At 36.3% G+C, this 16510-nt stretch overlaps 4 protein-coding genes across 12 annotated transcripts in view; 2 read left to right on the top strand and 2 right to left on the bottom strand.

Annotated features, from left to right (window-relative positions):
• The first annotated feature begins 234 nt into the window (after window positions 1–234).
• LOC111471933 (putative exosome complex component rrp40) lies at window positions 235–3101 on the top strand. Its single transcript, XM_023117608.1, has 9 exons — window positions 235–437; window positions 557–631; window positions 882–968; window positions 1141–1197; window positions 1398–1490; window positions 1842–1914; window positions 2132–2207; window positions 2304–2394; window positions 2768–3101. The coding sequence occupies exons 1-9, from the start codon at window positions 387–389 to the stop codon at window positions 2894–2896; spliced, it is 732 nt and encodes a 243-aa protein (XP_022973376.1). The 5' UTR covers window positions 235–386; the 3' UTR covers window positions 2897–3101.
• Window positions 3102–3647: 546 nt separating this feature from the next.
• On the top strand, window positions 3648–8596 carry LOC111499300 (peroxisomal membrane protein PEX14-like). Its single transcript, XM_023150866.1, has 11 exons — window positions 3648–3925; window positions 4084–4328; window positions 4450–4489; window positions 4657–4847; window positions 5007–5193; window positions 5270–5359; window positions 5794–5861; window positions 5988–6030; window positions 6127–6194; window positions 6616–6660; window positions 7941–8596. The coding sequence occupies exons 1-11, from the start codon at window positions 3871–3873 to the stop codon at window positions 8406–8408; spliced, it is 1500 nt and encodes a 499-aa protein (XP_023006634.1). The 5' UTR covers window positions 3648–3870; the 3' UTR covers window positions 8409–8596.
• Window positions 8597–11205: 2609 nt separating this feature from the next.
• LOC111470540 lies at window positions 11206–13468 on the bottom strand. 7 transcript variants are annotated; one of them, XR_002715064.1, is made up of 3 exons: window positions 12352–13454; window positions 11708–11781; window positions 11206–11413 (listed from the first exon to the last, which is right to left on the bottom strand). XR_002715064.1 is itself a non-coding variant. In XM_023116094.1 (3 exons), the coding sequence occupies exons 1-2, from the start codon at window positions 13090–13092 to the stop codon at window positions 11720–11722; spliced, it is 813 nt and encodes a 270-aa protein (XP_022971862.1). In that variant the 5' UTR covers window positions 13093–13468; the 3' UTR covers window positions 11206–11413; window positions 11708–11719. The 7 variants fall into 7 exon arrangements, 3 of the variants coding, with proteins under 3 accessions (XP_022971862.1, XP_022971861.1, XP_022971868.1); XR_002715049.1 differs by having other exon boundaries at window positions 12048–13453; XM_023116094.1 differs by having other exon boundaries at window positions 12342–13468.
• Window positions 13469–14270: 802 nt separating this feature from the next.
• LOC111497793 (serine/threonine-protein kinase ATM) overlaps window positions 14271–16510 on the bottom strand; it is a 60029-nt gene continuing 57789 nt past the window's right edge. For all 3 annotated transcript variants that reach the window (XM_023148765.1, XM_023148757.1, XM_023148750.1), the window contains 7 exons: window positions 16307–16353; window positions 16111–16210; window positions 15541–15672; window positions 15286–15420; window positions 15129–15194; window positions 14698–14841; window positions 14271–14537 (listed from right to left, as the gene is read on the bottom strand). In XM_023148765.1, coding sequence (XP_023004533.1) covers window positions 14460–14537; window positions 14698–14841; window positions 15129–15194; window positions 15286–15420; window positions 15541–15672; window positions 16111–16210; window positions 16307–16353 — 702 coding nt within the window. In that variant the 3' untranslated portion in view covers window positions 14271–14459. The remainder of the gene's footprint in view (window positions 14538–14697; window positions 14842–15128; window positions 15195–15285; window positions 15421–15540; window positions 15673–16110; window positions 16211–16306; window positions 16354–16510) is intronic.

Below are 16510 nucleotides of genomic sequence, written 5' to 3' on the forward strand. Positions count from 1 at the left end.
GAGTAATAAATGCAAATTAATAATGTATAATAAGCAGTTAAAATCTAAAAATACAATTAATTTAAAAAAAAAAAGTTAAACTCTAGACTAGACAAATGTTCATACTTTTACTTTTTTGTTCAATTAACAAAAATAAAAAGGTTTTTTTTTTTTTAAATTCACAAATCAAAATAAAATTGATCCAACAATGAAAAATAAATATCTTTTTTCGAATATATTAATTACCCTCGAAACCATTCGGTCTGCCTCGTTCGCGCGTATTACTTCTCTTTCGTGTTCATTGCTCTCGCCCACTAGATAGGTTTCTTTCTTCCACTCACAATTCCTCCTGTCGCTGACTGTTACAACATCTCGTTTGCTTCGTGGAAGGGATTGTACCTGTAACTATGGTTGAAAAATCTTCTAGTTCGTCATCTATTCTGGTTGATCAGCCAGTTGTAAGTTCGAAATCAATCTCATTGTTCGTTTTCCCTCTTCTTTTTGCCTGTTCGATGTTCTGCAGCTTGTAAATGAATTGGCGTATTCGTTTATCTTTATTGGAATTTCGATTGCTTAGGTTCCAGGAGATGTGGTCCTCGACCTCTCAAACATGACCAACGAAACCATCAAGCTTGGAGGCGGTCTTCGACAGGTGTCTGTTAGGGTTTTATTGTTTTCAATGTTTGTGCATCTCCATATATGTCTCTGATCCCGTTTTAGCAACCATTAATTTCCTCAACGATTGTAGATTTAGTTTTCATAAACTTTTGAGCGGACAATCGAATGTACTTCAAATGTCGTTTAGTTTTCGACAGTCAAAGTTCGCATTGTTACATTTGCAGTCGTGTTGTTTACGGGATTGTTTACCTTCATTTTTTTTCTTTCTAAAAATAATCTTTCAGGACCATGATGCTATTTCTGTCGCCAAAGTTGGAAAATTAAGGTTCTCAAAACCAAACAAATATTGGGTTGAAAGCTCGCAGAAAAGGGTCAGTAGCACCGACTTTCTTCAATCGATTATGGGGATCCTTATATTGTTTGTTGTTTCAGTTAACTTTCGTATTGTGAACTTCAACCGCTAGTTTCGGTGGGTTTCTTCAATTGAAACGACTATCAATATTATTCCCGTGTTTAATTTTAATAAAATGTGCTATTTTCCAGTATGTGCCATGTGCAGAAGATTGCGTACTTGGAATCGTGGTTGACTCTAGATCCGATGTAAGTGCTTCTTTATTATTGTTTGAATTAAATGTATTTGTTCAATTACGAAATAACTGGCTACTACTCTCTCTGATTGATTTTCTTGGATGGTTTGACCGGTATCCATGTCTAATGAGTCTTAGGAAACCAATGATGATTTTTCTGACTACCTTATTAATTATCATAGTATACTTTTTTTTTACTTTGTATGTATGCAGAATTTTCTTGTTGACATAAAAGGTCCTTCATTGGCCTTTCTTCCTGTTCTTGCATTTGAAGGAGGTACAAGACGAAACATTCCCAAGTTTGAGGTGTGTATAAACTTTTGTGCACATATTTTTGTTATATTAATCATACGACCTATAGTTGTTCCTGTCTTCCTTCTATAGAAGCTTTTATGCGTTGTCAGTTCATTTATTATCCCGAGAGGTTATGCTTATCTGTTTCTTCTTTCATCTTTTTTGGTGGGGATGGTTAAGAAACATCTTTTGCATATCAGTAAAGTTGTATTCTCTTACCCTTTTGAATTTGGTTTATTTTTCTTTGCAATCTACTTACCTTAACTCGGGGATATGTATCTATCATAAGTGTATTCAATTGAAGTTACCAGTTTCACTTTTTTATCCTCCTTAAACATGCCTTCTTGATTCCCTGTCTTGTAGATGGGTGCCCTTCTTTATGTGCGGGTGGTGAAGGCAAACCCAGGTATGAATCCCGAGCTGGCATGCACTGATGGTTAGTTAAATCCTCCCTCTCTCAGCATCCAATAAATCGTTTGAAGGTTAAAACAGTCGATCGATGTAATATAGTGATGTTGCTGTGAACACATCCTCTCAAGAGGGGTGGGCAGGGCCTGCATACTTTATGCAAGTTCATGTTTCTCTCCTCAGTTTTTGGTTGATGTGATTTACATGGAATTTGCCTCATGTGAGTATCATTTTTCTTGATATAGCTAGTGGGAAAGCAGCTGGATTTGGCCACCTAAAGGATGGTTACATCTTTGACTGTTCAACTGGCTTATCAAGAATGTAATCTAAATTGCTTTTCTTAATTGCTCTTTCCGTCCCTGTTAAGTCAGTCTTCTAATCATTCATTTACATTGTTGATTTGGTCCTCTCTTCTAGGCTTCTAAGCTCGCCAACATGTCCTGTTCTTGAATCTCTTGGGAAGAAGCTTTCATTCGAGACGGCAGTTGGTATAAATGGCCGAGTTTGGGTATGTTCCTTCAATCCTTAGATTTTTGTTGCTAGACATTGGTCGTTACTCTGTATAATTCTCTTCCCATGCTGTCTTCTAGCACATATTAACCTTATATTTTCATCAACAAAAATTTTCTTTATTTGAAATATATATTTCTTTGTGAGTTCTAACACATGGGGTCGATAATATATATTTTAATCAATTGAACTATATTTATATTGGCCTTACACGAGAGTCATATTAATAATATTAATATGTTGTTGAAATTAGTCTTCACTCTTGGCATTGCCCTTCACTTTTACTGTTCTTTGAAATTTGAAAATGTAATTTCTTGTATCAATTTTACTAATAAATAAACTTTCTTATCTTGCTCATCTCTACTTTTCAGGTCAATGCAGATTCCCCGTCCACAACCATTGTTGTTTCTAATGCAATAATGAACTCAGAAACTCTGAGTGGGGTCCAACAGAGAATCATGGTGGACAAGCTCCTAAATAATTTAAAGCTATCAAGTTAAGTCTTGTAATCTTCAGGGTTAGAATCTTTTGCTTGTTAAATTGCATTTTTAGTTATATATCATTTAGCTAATGGGTTTTAGGAAACAGTTGTTGATCAATTCTTTTCTCCTCTCCAACCAGAATTGAAAAAAAAAAAAAAGAAAAAAGATTCAATTATATTCATTAACTCTCAAGTTTAATGGCAATGTGCTCCACTTCCCTCGAGTTATTGGCTGTTTGGTCAACAACTTCCCATGAGTTATTGGCTATTTGGTCCACAACCTAGAAAGAACTACAAGTATTGAGTATGAATTAAGCAGACCATATTAAACTTTCATAATTCAAGATAGAAATTTCAACCTCTTTGGATCTATAGTTTTCAGAAACAAATTCACCAAATTCATTGAATTTATTATCAACAAAATTTGAGGCCAAGTACCAATATGTGAGATCAATTAGCTTGAAACTACCTACAAATCCTGGATTTCAAGAAGAAGAATAATTTCAAGAACAGTCATTTAGAAGGAAATACTTAATTAAACATGTATTCACTAATTTGTTGTGATAAAAAAAAAAAAAAAAAAGTAATTCTAAATAATAAAATGAGCCTTCCCCTTAAATCAGTGTAATTTGGAAGGGAGCTTTTGGGAAATTCGGGAGGATATTCCATTCCATTTGGTGGGACATGAATATTGATGACATTTATCCGATTATTTATTTATTTATTTTTCAATTTTCGACCCCAGAATAACTAAATATATAATAATAAGGCGCTTCGTAATGCGCAAAATCCAGTCTCTGCTCCAACGCGGGGATTTCACCTGATATTTCTTCCCCTTTTATCTTCCTCTCCATCTCTCAATTTCTTCCGTCCAATTCTTCATTTGGTTCGGGTTTCGGTTTTCGGTTCACACCGTCCGTCCCTTTTCCCTCTCTCGGAGATTTCTTTGTGACCCAAAGGATTTGATGTGCAAAACTTAGAGAAGGGGCTACAATGGCGGCAACTCAATCGGCTCCTCCATCAGATGACAATAACTCCCAGAATTCAGGTCTGATTCTCTTCTTCATTCTTTCTTTTTGCAATTTGGTTTCACTGTATATTGTTAGTTGGATTTTGCCAAGTCGAAACCTTGAGCTTCGGTGTTGGTTTTTAGTTTTTAGTTTTCTTCTCATGCAAGTACTAGCTGAAGGTTGGTGTTTGTTTCAGCTCCAGCTCCTGCACGAGCTACGGTCGAGGATCGTGGAGATGAGATGGTGGAGGTTGAGAAGCAAACCTCCCCGCCATCTGTGTTTGTGAACTCTGAACCAATGAGAGAGGATCAGGTGCAAAATGCTGTGAAGTTTCTTCAACACCCAAGAGTAATAGGCTCTCCTGTTGTTTACAGACGATCGTTTTTAGAAAGAAAAGGTCTGACGAAGGAGGAGATTGATGAAGCCTTCAGGCGTGCGCCTGTAAGCCAATTCTTTTACCATTGAGATGTCTTATAGAATATTCGTTTACGTTGATTCCTTTGCTTATATCCACGCTGCTTCTAACTGCTGCTTTTTTGGCGTTGTGGGGGTGTGAAAACAGGACCCGCCCTCTAATGCACTGACAGCTACTGTGAGTCAAGGTGATGATTACTCCAAGGAATTAAAATGGATCTCTCTTAGTTTAGTCGGTCCATTTTAATCTGAGGAATAAGATAGAGCTCATTATTTTTTCTTCATCTTCAGGCTATGTTTTGAGAATTCTTGAGTTACCATGATTCATATGTTTTATTCTCTTATTCATGAACAGATGGAAAGGTGAGCACAATTCAGCCACAGCCCTCTATGCAATCTCTTCAACCAGTTGCCAGTGTCGCTCCGCCTGCTGCTGCTGCTTCTAGTGGGGGTATCATCACGCGGTCTAGATTCCACTGGTCTCATGCCCTTCTCGCTGTAGGAGTACTGGCTGTTTCGGGGGCTGGAACAGCTATAGTAATTAAGGTAACCCTTACTCTGTATGTTCTTGCTGTTGTATGAAGATTTCTGGCATGTGAATGCTAAACTTCTATCTGAGATTTGACTGATAGTGCTGAGTGCTTCTTTTAATAACTCTATATTTGTAATGTTTCTGTAAGATCTGATTCATGTACTCTGTTTCAGAAATCTATTATTCCTAGGTTGAAATCTTGGGTGTGCAAAGTTGTGAAGGAAGATGATGACGCTGAGAAGAAAATTAATTCAAAACCAAGTGCAGCTGAGGAAGCAGCTGCTGCAGCCAAAGCAGCAGCAGCAGCAGCATCTGATGTGGCAAAGGCGAGTCAAGAGATGCTGTATGCAAAAAATGAAGGTGGTTTTAGCTCTATTCTTCTGTCTCCTAATTCCTTTTGTTGTTTGGACTGACAAGATTTTTCAACAATTTTCAGAGAAAAAGAAGTTTGAGAACTGTGTCAACTTGTTGGATGCTCAGCTTGGGCAGATGAAGTTGATGCTGAATGCCATTCAGAAATTGGAAGGTACTACTGACTAGCTATCTGAGAGAAAAGTTTTTAATAAAGAAAAATGGAATTACTGTAACACAAAGAAAAATAGAATTACTGTAGAAAAATGGAATTACTGTAACACATTCGAAGTTTTACACCTTTTTACTTGGATGGTAATGGTATTTAGATTTCAAGATCATAGGATATTGCATGTGCTTGATTTGTACATCATTTGATTAAAACATATTTACAAATGATATTTCAGCTTTCAGAAATATCGAGTTTAGCTGATAGGTGCTCCTAATTCCATTAAAATTATCAGCAGAGAGAATGAATGGAAGAACTTCGTTATTGGTAAAGGAGATGAGCAAATCAGCACCATGAAATATATTTGCGAATGATAGTTCAAGTATCAGAAATATTGAGTTAATTATGAATTTTCTTAATTCTTGTATAATAATTGGTAGCAACCACGTATGGAAGAACTGCTACTGTTGATCAAGAAGACTACCGAATTGCTGCCATGAGTTCAAAGGTGAGAGCTAGAAGTGGTCACAGAATGACCAACTTTTTCTGGCTTAAGATGATATCTTTGTTTTATAGTATCTGATCTCTTTTACGTACTGAATTTTGACCTTCAATTCATTTGAATATTTTGCAGCTGCCATATTCCAATGGCAAGGTGGACTATAGCTTGCAGTCAGGTTGTTATTAGCAGTTTAAATGTTGTTCTGTGTATGGTGTTTTTTTGTTTTGAAACACAAACATCACTGTGATATGCCTAAAATTTTTATATGCAGCTGCACCTTCCTTGTCTGCCACACCTTTTGAACCCTCAGTTGCACCGTATCCCAAGTCTTACATGGAGGTAATTTAATCTTCTATGTCACTTCTGGATAATAAACTTCTTTTGTTCATGAGTATGTTCCCATATTAAAGCATTCTATCTTCCAAGTAGATATGTAAACTTACAGAATCCAATCCTTCAAAAGAAAACTGGCTTCTATTTGGCAAATTGTTGCTTCTATTGACTGTTATTCATTGAACATAAACACTTGTTTCCAATATAAATAGGTAATTCAACTGAAAATTACCTCAGATGAGAGAATTTGATTGAACAGTCTGCATTTTGTCACACCATGGTTTGACCTACGTAGTTGCAGATTTCTTATATGGCGCAGTTAATTATTTATTAATAGTTAATTATTACTGCTGGTTATCGATGTGTTCTATAATATCTTGGTCAAGTTTTTTGTATATTGATTCAAATTTCTTGTTTTTCTTATCAGACCATGGCCAAGGTCCAGAGTGGAGAAAAACCATCTAATATTAGAGTAAGTAGTACATTGCCTTTAGTGTAGAATAGACTTTGACCTTGAAATTGGTTCCTTACATGAAAACATGTCATTAGTAAGAAGTCTGGCTTTTCCTTTGTGTTCGGTATTTGTAATTCCATCAGCAAGGTGGTGTTGGTATGTAGTTGGCCTGATTGCATTTGTTAGGAATGACATCATTACAATTGAATGGTAGTGTCCATGTGCCAAATTAATGCCAAAAATAGGTGCACACCTTTTTTTCTCTTAAATAGGAAATGGAGAAATCAGATCGATATCTTACTTTGAGGACTAAATTGTAATTGCACATACCTTTTTTTTTTTTTTGAACTCTTGAACTCCCCGTGAGACTTGTTCTAAGTTTTTTAATAGGCTCCCTTTCAGGACATCGATGATTATTTACCTCCTAACCCAAATCAACAGCCATCAAATCCTCGCCTAGCTCCTAGAGCCAAGGTTGTTTGATGAAAGTTTTCCTTCAATTTATGCTTGTCGCTAGTGTCATTTTGACTCATAGGACATCGAAATGAAGGGAGAAGTATATTGAGAGTCATTCCTCTTAATTTTCATCGTTCACAAAACTTTGGATTGGATAATGGTTCCTTATTTGTGAGCTCATTTCAACATCGGAAATCATCTATGTTGATTGATTTCTCTTCGTGGTGGGAAATAGTTCCCCATTCTTCTTTGTAAATGTCATGAATTTTCTTTTATTTCATTTTCATTTTTTTAAAATTCCATTTATGTTTTAATCCTCTCTCCAATTTTAAATTGGATTCCATACTAAAAATTTTACTATCATTCCAAGAACGTTTTGATTGAATTTCATTTCAAATATTCTTAAACCTCTTTCTTAATTGATCAATATAGATTTAAAAATTTAGGGAAAAAAGCTGATTATTGTTAGAAGTTAACTCTGAGGACCAAACTCTTTTCTAATGCTTATAACTGTGAGAGTGGACTTGCATTGCATTGGCGGCTCAAAATATTTTGTCTGCTTTCCAGGCAATATGTGAATTTGGTTTGGTACACTTCTAATGGTTGTCAAATACAGTGGTCGGACATTTTTCAGAAATGGATATTGTACTCGGTATCTTTCATGAATCAACTGGCTATGCTTAACCACCCCCCCCCCCCCCCCCCCCCCCNAAAAAAAAAAAAAAAAAAAATCCTAGATCTACCACAAGTAGAGGCTTCTGCTATATATTTGTTTCAACCGTTCTCTTGTGAACTAAAACAAATTTTTTTTTACTGACTTTCCTTTTGTGTGAATGTAATAGCCTTGGGAGGTTGGTACGCAAAACAATTCTGGCCTTTTCTCCCAGACTCAAGAAGATGAAGGTTTGAATTACATGGTGCGAAACAATGGCGTTACCTATCAGAATGGTAATGCTTCAGTGCCTTGGTGGGAGAAGAGAAATGTTAATATTACAGAGAGCGATAATAATGAGTTGAAGACAGGCTCTTCCAGTGTATTCACTGCTGAGAAACCAGTTCAACGTACATGGGTTCCTCCTCAGCCTCCACCTGTTGCACTGCCAGAAGCAGCTGAAGCCATCAGACGTCCAAAACCAACTATCCAGAAAGAGCAGTTGACCGACGAACAGTTAGCAACCCAACCAAATGTAACTGATGAGTTGCAAAAAGCCACCAAAGTTTCTGAAACTGGAGGAGCGATCGATTCTGAGAACTTGGGAGGGAGCTCAAGTGAGATACAAGTGGAAGAATACGATTCTGGGGGACAATGATCACGCATGAACTGCAGGTATAGTTTTATGAACTTTTCCTTCTAAATTCATAGAAATAGATGAAAGAATGCTATATATCATTTCCTAAAGATGTACTTATACTTTGTTGCTTGGTCAAAATAATATCCTGTCGTGTTTTCCATTTATAGAATAAAGTTACTACACAATATATTTGATTGTACACTGAAGTTTTGTTTTGTTTTGTTTTGTTTTCTTAAATCTTGTTCCATATCTGGATGTAGTAACTGGTGTTGAATCCCGGTCAAACTGTATTTCTATATGGATTTCCTTGTTCTTTTCATATCTGTGATCTTCGCAGCTGCACAAACTCTAAAAACCTAAAGACACTAATAGACTCTCTGGTTCCCAAGAGCCATACTATACCCTTCATTGAATCGGAACCAACCACCTCTCTTGAATAATAGAAGGAAAGAGCTCAAACAGTTGAGCAGCTGTTGGCCTACAACTTCCGCACACAAATCTATTCATCCTTTGTAGGTTGGTTAGAAGTTAGTTTTGTTTGGTAAGACAGAATTTAAACAACCATCAACAAAGACCACAATATCTCTTTAGATGTTTTAGGGCTCCATTCATCCATTTCTCTAACTTGGCTCGAAAAACATTTTATCCTTTCTTGTCGTCATGTTATACCGACACTCTGGTTTTTGATCCATTTGTGCATTTTTTTAAAGCAAAAATCCAGCCATGGTGCTTCTTTTATGGAGCCAAGTTAAACCCAAATACTCTATGATATAGATCTTTCAAGGCGTGCCTAATCAACACGCCTCCGAAGTGTTAAAACTAGAGGCTAAGATCCCTCCCTACATACCAGCCAGTAAATTTCATCTTCTTGAAACTTTTACCCTTTGACTTTGAGAGTAATGTAGATGGAGGGAGAAGGAATGGGATGATAGGGTCGAGCAATTAAAGGGAAGAAAAAAGACATTGGAAGAGACGGTATCTAAGACTTTTGTGGCTAGAATTTGGATGAAGAGGACACAATGCAACAACAAGGGTAGCGAATATAGGGTTCACAGATTCAGGATCAGAAAGGAACATCCTGAAATGGAAGTAATGCGAGAGAGTGAATGTAGCTGAAGAAATTCAATTAGTGAAAACATCTTAGATGGTACAATCTGGGAAACAGTTTACTATTGTCAATCTAATGATCCTTCCCAAATAAAATCCAAGACCTTCACTTCACAAAAACAGGGAAACGTTGTGAAATGACATTTCAAAAGGCCTACATAACGACATAAATATCCCATCCCTCTTGGCAGAGTAACACCTAAATCTACTCCTAATGATCCTATGCGGCATAAAGTACCAAGACTTTAAAGTCACATAAGGGTGATCGGAACATCCTGCTTTGCCCGTTACGTATCGCCGTTAGCCACACAGTTTTAAAATGCGTGTACACTAGGGAGAGGTTTCCGTTCCCCTCTCCAATTGATATGAGATTTCATAGTCTACTCCCCTTGGGAGCCTAGTGTTCTCGCTGACACTGTCTCTATACCATTATGGATGGTCGTTTCAATGATGATACTCTTTGCCAAGTTTTTGATATCAATGAGATCTACTGCCCTTTTGGATGTCCTCCCATGATTTTCATACCCTCTCAAGCTTGGAGCAAAGCAAAGGATATAAGCAAGGAGAGGAAGTAAGGGTTACACATAACCCATTTCAATATTTCCTTTTGTGAGTAAGATGCTCATGAAATTGAAAGTTTAAGATAGAAATAGCTAATATTATAAATAATTTTATTTTTTATTCAACGGATGTAGTTTACGGGTAAAAATTGATTTCCCCTCATAGTTTTAAACTACTATGATATTCAGCCATTAATGTATGTTGATAGTAGGATTATTGAAAGAAAATTAGGAATTTACTAGTTTAGTAGTTACACATAATGAAGAGTTGGGCAAAATTTGGATATGTTTTGGAGAATTTTATAATTTGCTTTTGAATATTAGTAGCAAATTATCATTAAGTTCTCCCTCAATTTCTGGTTCCTGTCACATCCTCTTTAATAAAGTTACTTTCTTTGACCATCATTGGGCTTCAAAAACAGTCCCTAATTCCCGGATATGTGTATCTGTGTGTATTTTATATTCGAAGTAAATATTTTCAAGGACAATTGCTTTTCTAAAAGAAATTTGAATGACCTGCTTTGTTCAAATAGATGTCCAAAGCTACTAGAGACCCTTGGTATTATTATCTATGTATCAGCATAATGAGTGCCAAAAGTGGAGGTATTGGGTTACAACTTAAAAGTGGAAATTCAAACTTTGGTCATTGTAATAGAAAATGCGTGCCTAAAATAGTTGAACTATTTAGGCAAGCTTGATGAAGGAATTTTGTTAGAACAAAATAACCACCTTTCCAACATCTCACATAAATAAAGATTGAGGACATGAAGAAGTGATATGTTATTAATTAGATTCAAATTCTTCCCTATAGTATTGAACTAAAAGAACCTTCTCGAATTGTAAAAGCAAAATGAAATTTAGAATCCGAAAAGTAGTCTGCAAAGAAACTTACAATCTCTGTATTCTCTGAAATCATTTGGATTAATACCCATTGATTCACAGCATCACATGTGAATAGGAAGTTAGGTAGGCATTAAGAAAAAATAAAGTTTTTCTTAAAGTTTATCAAGATATATATGACTTAGAATATAGTTTAAATTTTGAAAAAGTTTATTAATTGACCTAATTAAATATGTTAGTATTACAATATAATATATAATAATGCGATATCAGAAAGAAAAAGAACCATTCTAATGTGGTGGGCTGTATTTCAAAATGACCTCTGGTTCTTTACAAATAATTATAACTTTGAATAAATAAAAATAAAGAGAACAGAACCAATAATCGTCAGAATTAAAAAGAAAAAACAGAAAAAAAAAAAAATGAAATGAAAAATTGATCAACCACCTCAGAACCAAAAATCATCAGAAACTTGCACGATCTCTTCTAATCTAAAATTTCTTCAAATCTCGCAATCTGCCATGAAGACAAATGAAACGCCTTGTACGCAATTTCCTTCTCAGTTCATATGATGCACTTAGTATTCATTATGACGGGAAATTATGAACATGTAAATTCATGCTTGTAGTGTTCATACCTTCAATTGTTTTGTGTGATCTCAACTGTTATGTGTGAAAATTATGTGGATGTGATTATGCTGTAAATTTTGTCTGAAATCGAGGAGGGGGCATTTAATCGAAAAGCAGTTGGTATTTAATCTTATTGGAAGATGAAAATTTAGGAACTATCAATCTGGAAGATGATACTCACGCCGCAATGATGTTAGTACTCAATTTGATGAAGTTCATTTGGAAGATAATTTACCGGTCCGCTCTCCGGTGTGCCTGACAAGAAGAATATGAACCGAATTCATACTTAATTTATTTTGAAGAGGAGGACAAAAGAAGATGAGCGAATCAAATGCAGGAGGTAAGTGGAAAATGTATAGAGCCAATTGGAGAGAGTTATAACCACTTATGTTCTAATGCTTACCAAATTGCTTCACTAGCATCACAAGAGTTGGAGAAGATGAAGAGAATATATATTTTTTTTAAAAGAAACAGAATTAAAGGAAACTACATTTCCGATGAGAAAAAGAATATAAACTTACAGAGATGAGGATGAACCAAATTAAAAGCTGAATGCAAACTAAGCTATTTTGTGTTCTTTCAGAATAAGATTTGTGCGCTTCATCAATTCAACCACAAACAGATCCAAATCTGAGATTGGATGTAAATTCTAGATCGTTGTGTTCGCATCAGCCGAACTTATCTGTATGGGAAGAAGTAGGACCTCCTCTTTCCCGCTTCTTTCACCGCTCTGTAACGAGCGGTGTGCGAAGGAAAGGATGTGGATCCAGAATTCGAACTAGTAGAGGATGTTACGCTTATGCCTGATCCACTACCTTCATTTACCTTCGATACATTTCCAGGTCGATCATTCTTCTTAATGCTCGTCTTCCTCATCATGACTGCATCTTCTCCTTCAATGTGTCGTCGACTGTAATTGTATAGCAGGTCCCTTAATTTCCATCTGTTGGATGATCCTGTAGAGATTCTTTTATTGCTCCTTCCAGGCGATGTTTTCTCTGTGTTTGGAGACCAGACGCAGTACGTTTCTGATGAAACGCCTCCAAGATTGTCCGTTTCAGACGAGGAGAGCGATGTCGTGTTACGCTCCTCTTCGTTCATCAACTTCCTCAACGGGGAACGACGCACAGCTGGCTTCGTCTTCGGATTCTCCGATCCCGTGTCTACACGCGAAGCGTTATCTAGCAGTAAGTTCGTGTTGAATACCGGATAGACCGGCTTAATTTGGCCATTGTAGAAGATCTCATGAGCAGAGCTCGTAGACGCGTCCGGTTCCCTGCAAAGGACAGCAAACTCGAATTCATCGTCATCACCGCCATTTTCACCACAGTCATCAATTGTAACTCCTTCCGCTGATTCCCGCGCATGGCCAATGGACAAATTTTCTCGGAAACGGTAAACCGAACCCTGAGCCTCCCAGCCGTAATTATCATCATCTACAAACGGTTCTTCTCCAACTTCCCTAACGACTCTGGCCGCAATTTCAGCGAGGCTACTACTACCTGAAGAATAGCTGCTAAAAGTCGGAGAAAGCGATAGATACGTAGGACCTTTTTCAGCCTCCATCGCCTGAAAACTCACAATCGCGATTCTTACAGCTCCACAGAGAGAGAGGGAGAGAGAAACATAAAAAGCAAGCTGTGTGAAAATGGCGGAAAGTGAAGGAAACGAACGCTTTAAAGGAAGGTTTATAGGTGGAACTCAAAATGGAGAAGGCGGCAGAGCGTCTGAATAAAACGATTGAACGAACGAACGAACCATCTTTACAACTGACGCGCTTAAGTTACAACTGACAGAGACGGGCAGCTTGCCTTTATTTGAAGTAACACGTGTCGCTCCAAGCTTGTTCACACGGGCAATGGATATGGAGTCAACGCGCAACGCCTTGCGCCCTCTTTGAAATTTGAACAAAATTGCGGGCTTTAAAAGTGGACCGTGACGTTAGCATATTGGCCCACTGGGCTAGGCCCACTTTTTTTTCTTTTTCTTTTTCTTTTTCTTTTTCTTTCTTTGGAGATATCAAAAGAATAGACCAGCTTGTAACACCAAAATAAGCACTCCTTTCATTTTAAACATTTTTTTTTTTGGAGATTATTGACTTCATATAATGAATAATTTAATTCTTTTGGTAAACCAATAGTTTAGGTAAAAAAAGGAAAATAATAATGGTTAATTATGAGGGGAAGGAAGGAATTGAAACCAAAATCTTCCACCATTTGTGATTGTATTATTTTATTCAACAAGGTTTGTTTTCAATTAGTACAAGTTAGACCCTCTCATTAGTATTATTATTATTATTATTTATATTGACATTTATGAAAGTATAATAAATTAAGATGCTTATTGTAATACCATATGAATAATGCAACATAAAGGGAAAAATTATATATTCATTTGACCATAGAATTTCTAGTAATGTTAGGATAATCCCTAATTTGGTTGTTAGGAGCATAAACAATTAAACAAGAGAATCATTATCTAAAAACCCCCTAATATTTCATCAAATTTGTAAGCAAACACGTAAACCATATTCATTCATAGCCTATAGATTAGCAAGTGCTTTCCCATTGAGCGATTTTGATCTTTATATATATATGGAAGTGCTGAGAGGATGACTTGTGAAACAGATAGGGTTGACCAATCAAAGATGATGAAATAGGTGGTTTTCCTGTGCATATGGTGGCGCCCTTGATACTATTTTGTGAAGATTGTTCCAAAAGCTCTCGCGCACAGCAAGATGCAAATAAAATGGCAAACCAAACTCCAAAACTAATGTACTGTAATTAATAAATCACAAAATCATCGAAAAATGGATGCTCAAATGGGGCATTTACAAGTATACGTATAAACAGAGAGAACACAGAGAGAAAGAAAAGCCGACTGTACAAGATATTGGGTGCTCAAGTGGGGCAGTGAATAAGTAAGATCCTTCATCACAACCATGCTCCCCAGCCTGGAAACATGTGGCACAAACGATCGGGGTCGATAGCATCCTGTATAAGCTGTTGGACCTATTGTTTTGGGGGGGTCAAAGATATTACTAGTGTCAAAATCTAAAAAAGGTGCAATAGAACAAGCTTTCTTCCTTCAATCTCATCATAAACGAACTTGGAATGTGAAGAAACACTCTCTAAGTTCATGCATTGTTGATGAAGAAAAATAGGAAGTTACCTGCCCATGCACACTTCTCATTTCGCCATCTTCATATCCATCTAGTTTTTGTTTGACTCGCAACAATGCACGTGCAGCATCTTTATTCCCTTCGTATTCATCTTCTGAGCCTTCTAGACTAGTCTCCAGGTCATCATCGGTTTCCTATCGAGATATATATATATATATATAGGTAAGCATCTGTTCAATAAACATAAAAATGCTGCACCATCCAATGATGAAATTGAGTAAAAGCTGTGCCACTTTTCTTGAAGGTATTCTACACAGTACCCCTTTCAACTCTAATTGCTATCATTTGTTTCTCATTTTAGATTAATAAAGTCCTAAAATCTCTTAACCATTTGTCCAACATGAATTTGGGGCGTGTCTGCATCCCAAACATATTTTACGTTCTACAACAGTATCCTAAGCTCTAGCAATTCACATACTACCTTTTGACGCTGCAATGCCTTCAGAGGGGATAAAGCCCATTTATACAGCGGATCATGGATGAAAACCTGCAAGGAATTGAGTTTGCATGTTTAGAAAAAAAAAAAAAAACAAGTGTTGAATAGTAATAATTTTTTTCAAAGGGAACGTGAGTAATACTTCAACGATGGTTAGCAGTGCCTCTTTATTGGTCCGCATAACGGAGAGAGTTTCCTCACAACATCTTCTGAAAACCCCTTCCACTCCATTAACACCCATACCATCAATCACATCTCTTGTAAGCCTGAATGGAACCTAAGATAATTGATTGAAGCAACAAACAAAGAATGATGATCATACTATATGTCAGTTCTGATGGTACCAAAAAAAAAAAAAAAAAAAAAATGAAGGATAAATTTTAGTAGTGTAACAGACCCGCTCCGGTGTCTTAAGCATCAAGCCTTGTTCAAAGGCAACTCCCAGATCAATATGAACAACTTCAGCCGTAACTTGATCAATCAAAATGTTCATGGAATGTCGATCTCCTAAGCCAACAATATAACCAACCTGAAGCATTGAATTTTTTTCAGTTTTGCAACCAAATTAGAATGAACTGACTCCTGAGGAACATCATTTAAAATCACAAGTCAAATATAATGTTTAACTAAATCCCTCCCTATAACTTCAACCAATATTTATGATGATGAATTGAAGGCACTTATTTTTCTTTGGCATCAAGCTGAGGATTACTATGAAGAAGGTTTATAAATCTTTTTTCCTGTTTACTTACTACATCTACTTGCTTTGGTTAAATCAAAAGATTCAAACCAATTTGGTCAAAGTTAGTGTTAGGCCTCCCATTACAAATACATAGGTCAGGACAAGTAGAGATGGGCGGATTATTTAGTGTTTCTATTTTGTTTTGCGTTCTCTGTTGGGTTGGTTCTTTCTTTATATAAGAAAACCTGGCTTTTAAATACTAATCATGTTAGAGAAATTGCTCACCATTGAACTAGCAGCCACACTTCGAGTGTAAGCAAGCCTCTTCTCAAACCAATCAGCTGGTTGTAAGAACCTCTCCAGAAAAAAGTAATGCATGACGGGCCTGTATGAGTTATATTAGTTTCAAATACCGGATAAAATGCAGCATCCACGGTTTCTACTAAAATAATAATAATAATAATAAATAAATAAATCAAACCTGAAATTCTCAGAAACTTCCTGAAATGCTTTACGCTTGTCTTTCTCCTAATAGAACATGGAATCAATTTTAGGATAAAAATAGACTCTAATTAATAGTCTAAAAATAAACATCTAAATGCATCTTAAACCTCAAAGACTGGGATATATGTGATCCAAACAATACCACTGATTATTACAAAAAAAAAAAAAAAAAAAAAAAAAA

Source organism: Cucurbita maxima, unplaced genomic scaffold, assembly GCF_002738345.1.
Source record: "Cucurbita maxima cultivar Rimu unplaced genomic scaffold, Cmax_1.0 Cma_Scf00002, whole genome shotgun sequence".
NCBI lineage: Eukaryota > Viridiplantae > Streptophyta > Magnoliopsida > Cucurbitales > Cucurbitaceae > Cucurbita > Cucurbita maxima.

Bases quoted from the DNA above. Each gene is read 5' to 3' on its own strand.
- LOC111471933 (XM_023117608.1), top strand. From the start codon at position 387: ATGGTTGAAAAATCTTCTAGTTCGTCATCTATTCTGGTTGATCAGCCA. The intron at 969-1,140 runs GTCAGTAGCACC...GCTATTTTCCAG, and splicing joins TTGAAAGCTCGCAGAAAAGG to TATGTGCCATGTGCAGAAGA. The intron at 2,395-2,767 runs GTATGTTCCTTC...TCTACTTTTCAG, and splicing joins GTATAAATGGCCGAGTTTGG to GTCAATGCAGATTCCCCGTC.
- LOC111470540 (XM_023116094.1), bottom strand. From the start codon at position 13,092: ATGGAGGCTGAAAAAGGTCCTACGTATCTATCGCTTTCTCCGACTTTT. The intron at 11,782-12,341 runs GTAGTGGATCAG...TCTTCTTGTCAG, and splicing joins TGTATCGAAGGTAAATGAAG to GCACACCGGAGAGCGGACCG.
- LOC111499300 (XM_023150866.1), top strand. From the start codon at position 3,871: ATGGCGGCAACTCAATCGGCTCCTCCATCAGATGACAATAACTCCCAG. The intron at 5,194-5,269 runs GTGGTTTTAGCT...AACAATTTTCAG, and splicing joins GCTGTATGCAAAAAATGAAG to AGAAAAAGAAGTTTGAGAAC. The intron at 6,195-6,615 runs GTAATTTAATCT...TTTTCTTATCAG, and splicing joins ATCCCAAGTCTTACATGGAG to ACCATGGCCAAGGTCCAGAG.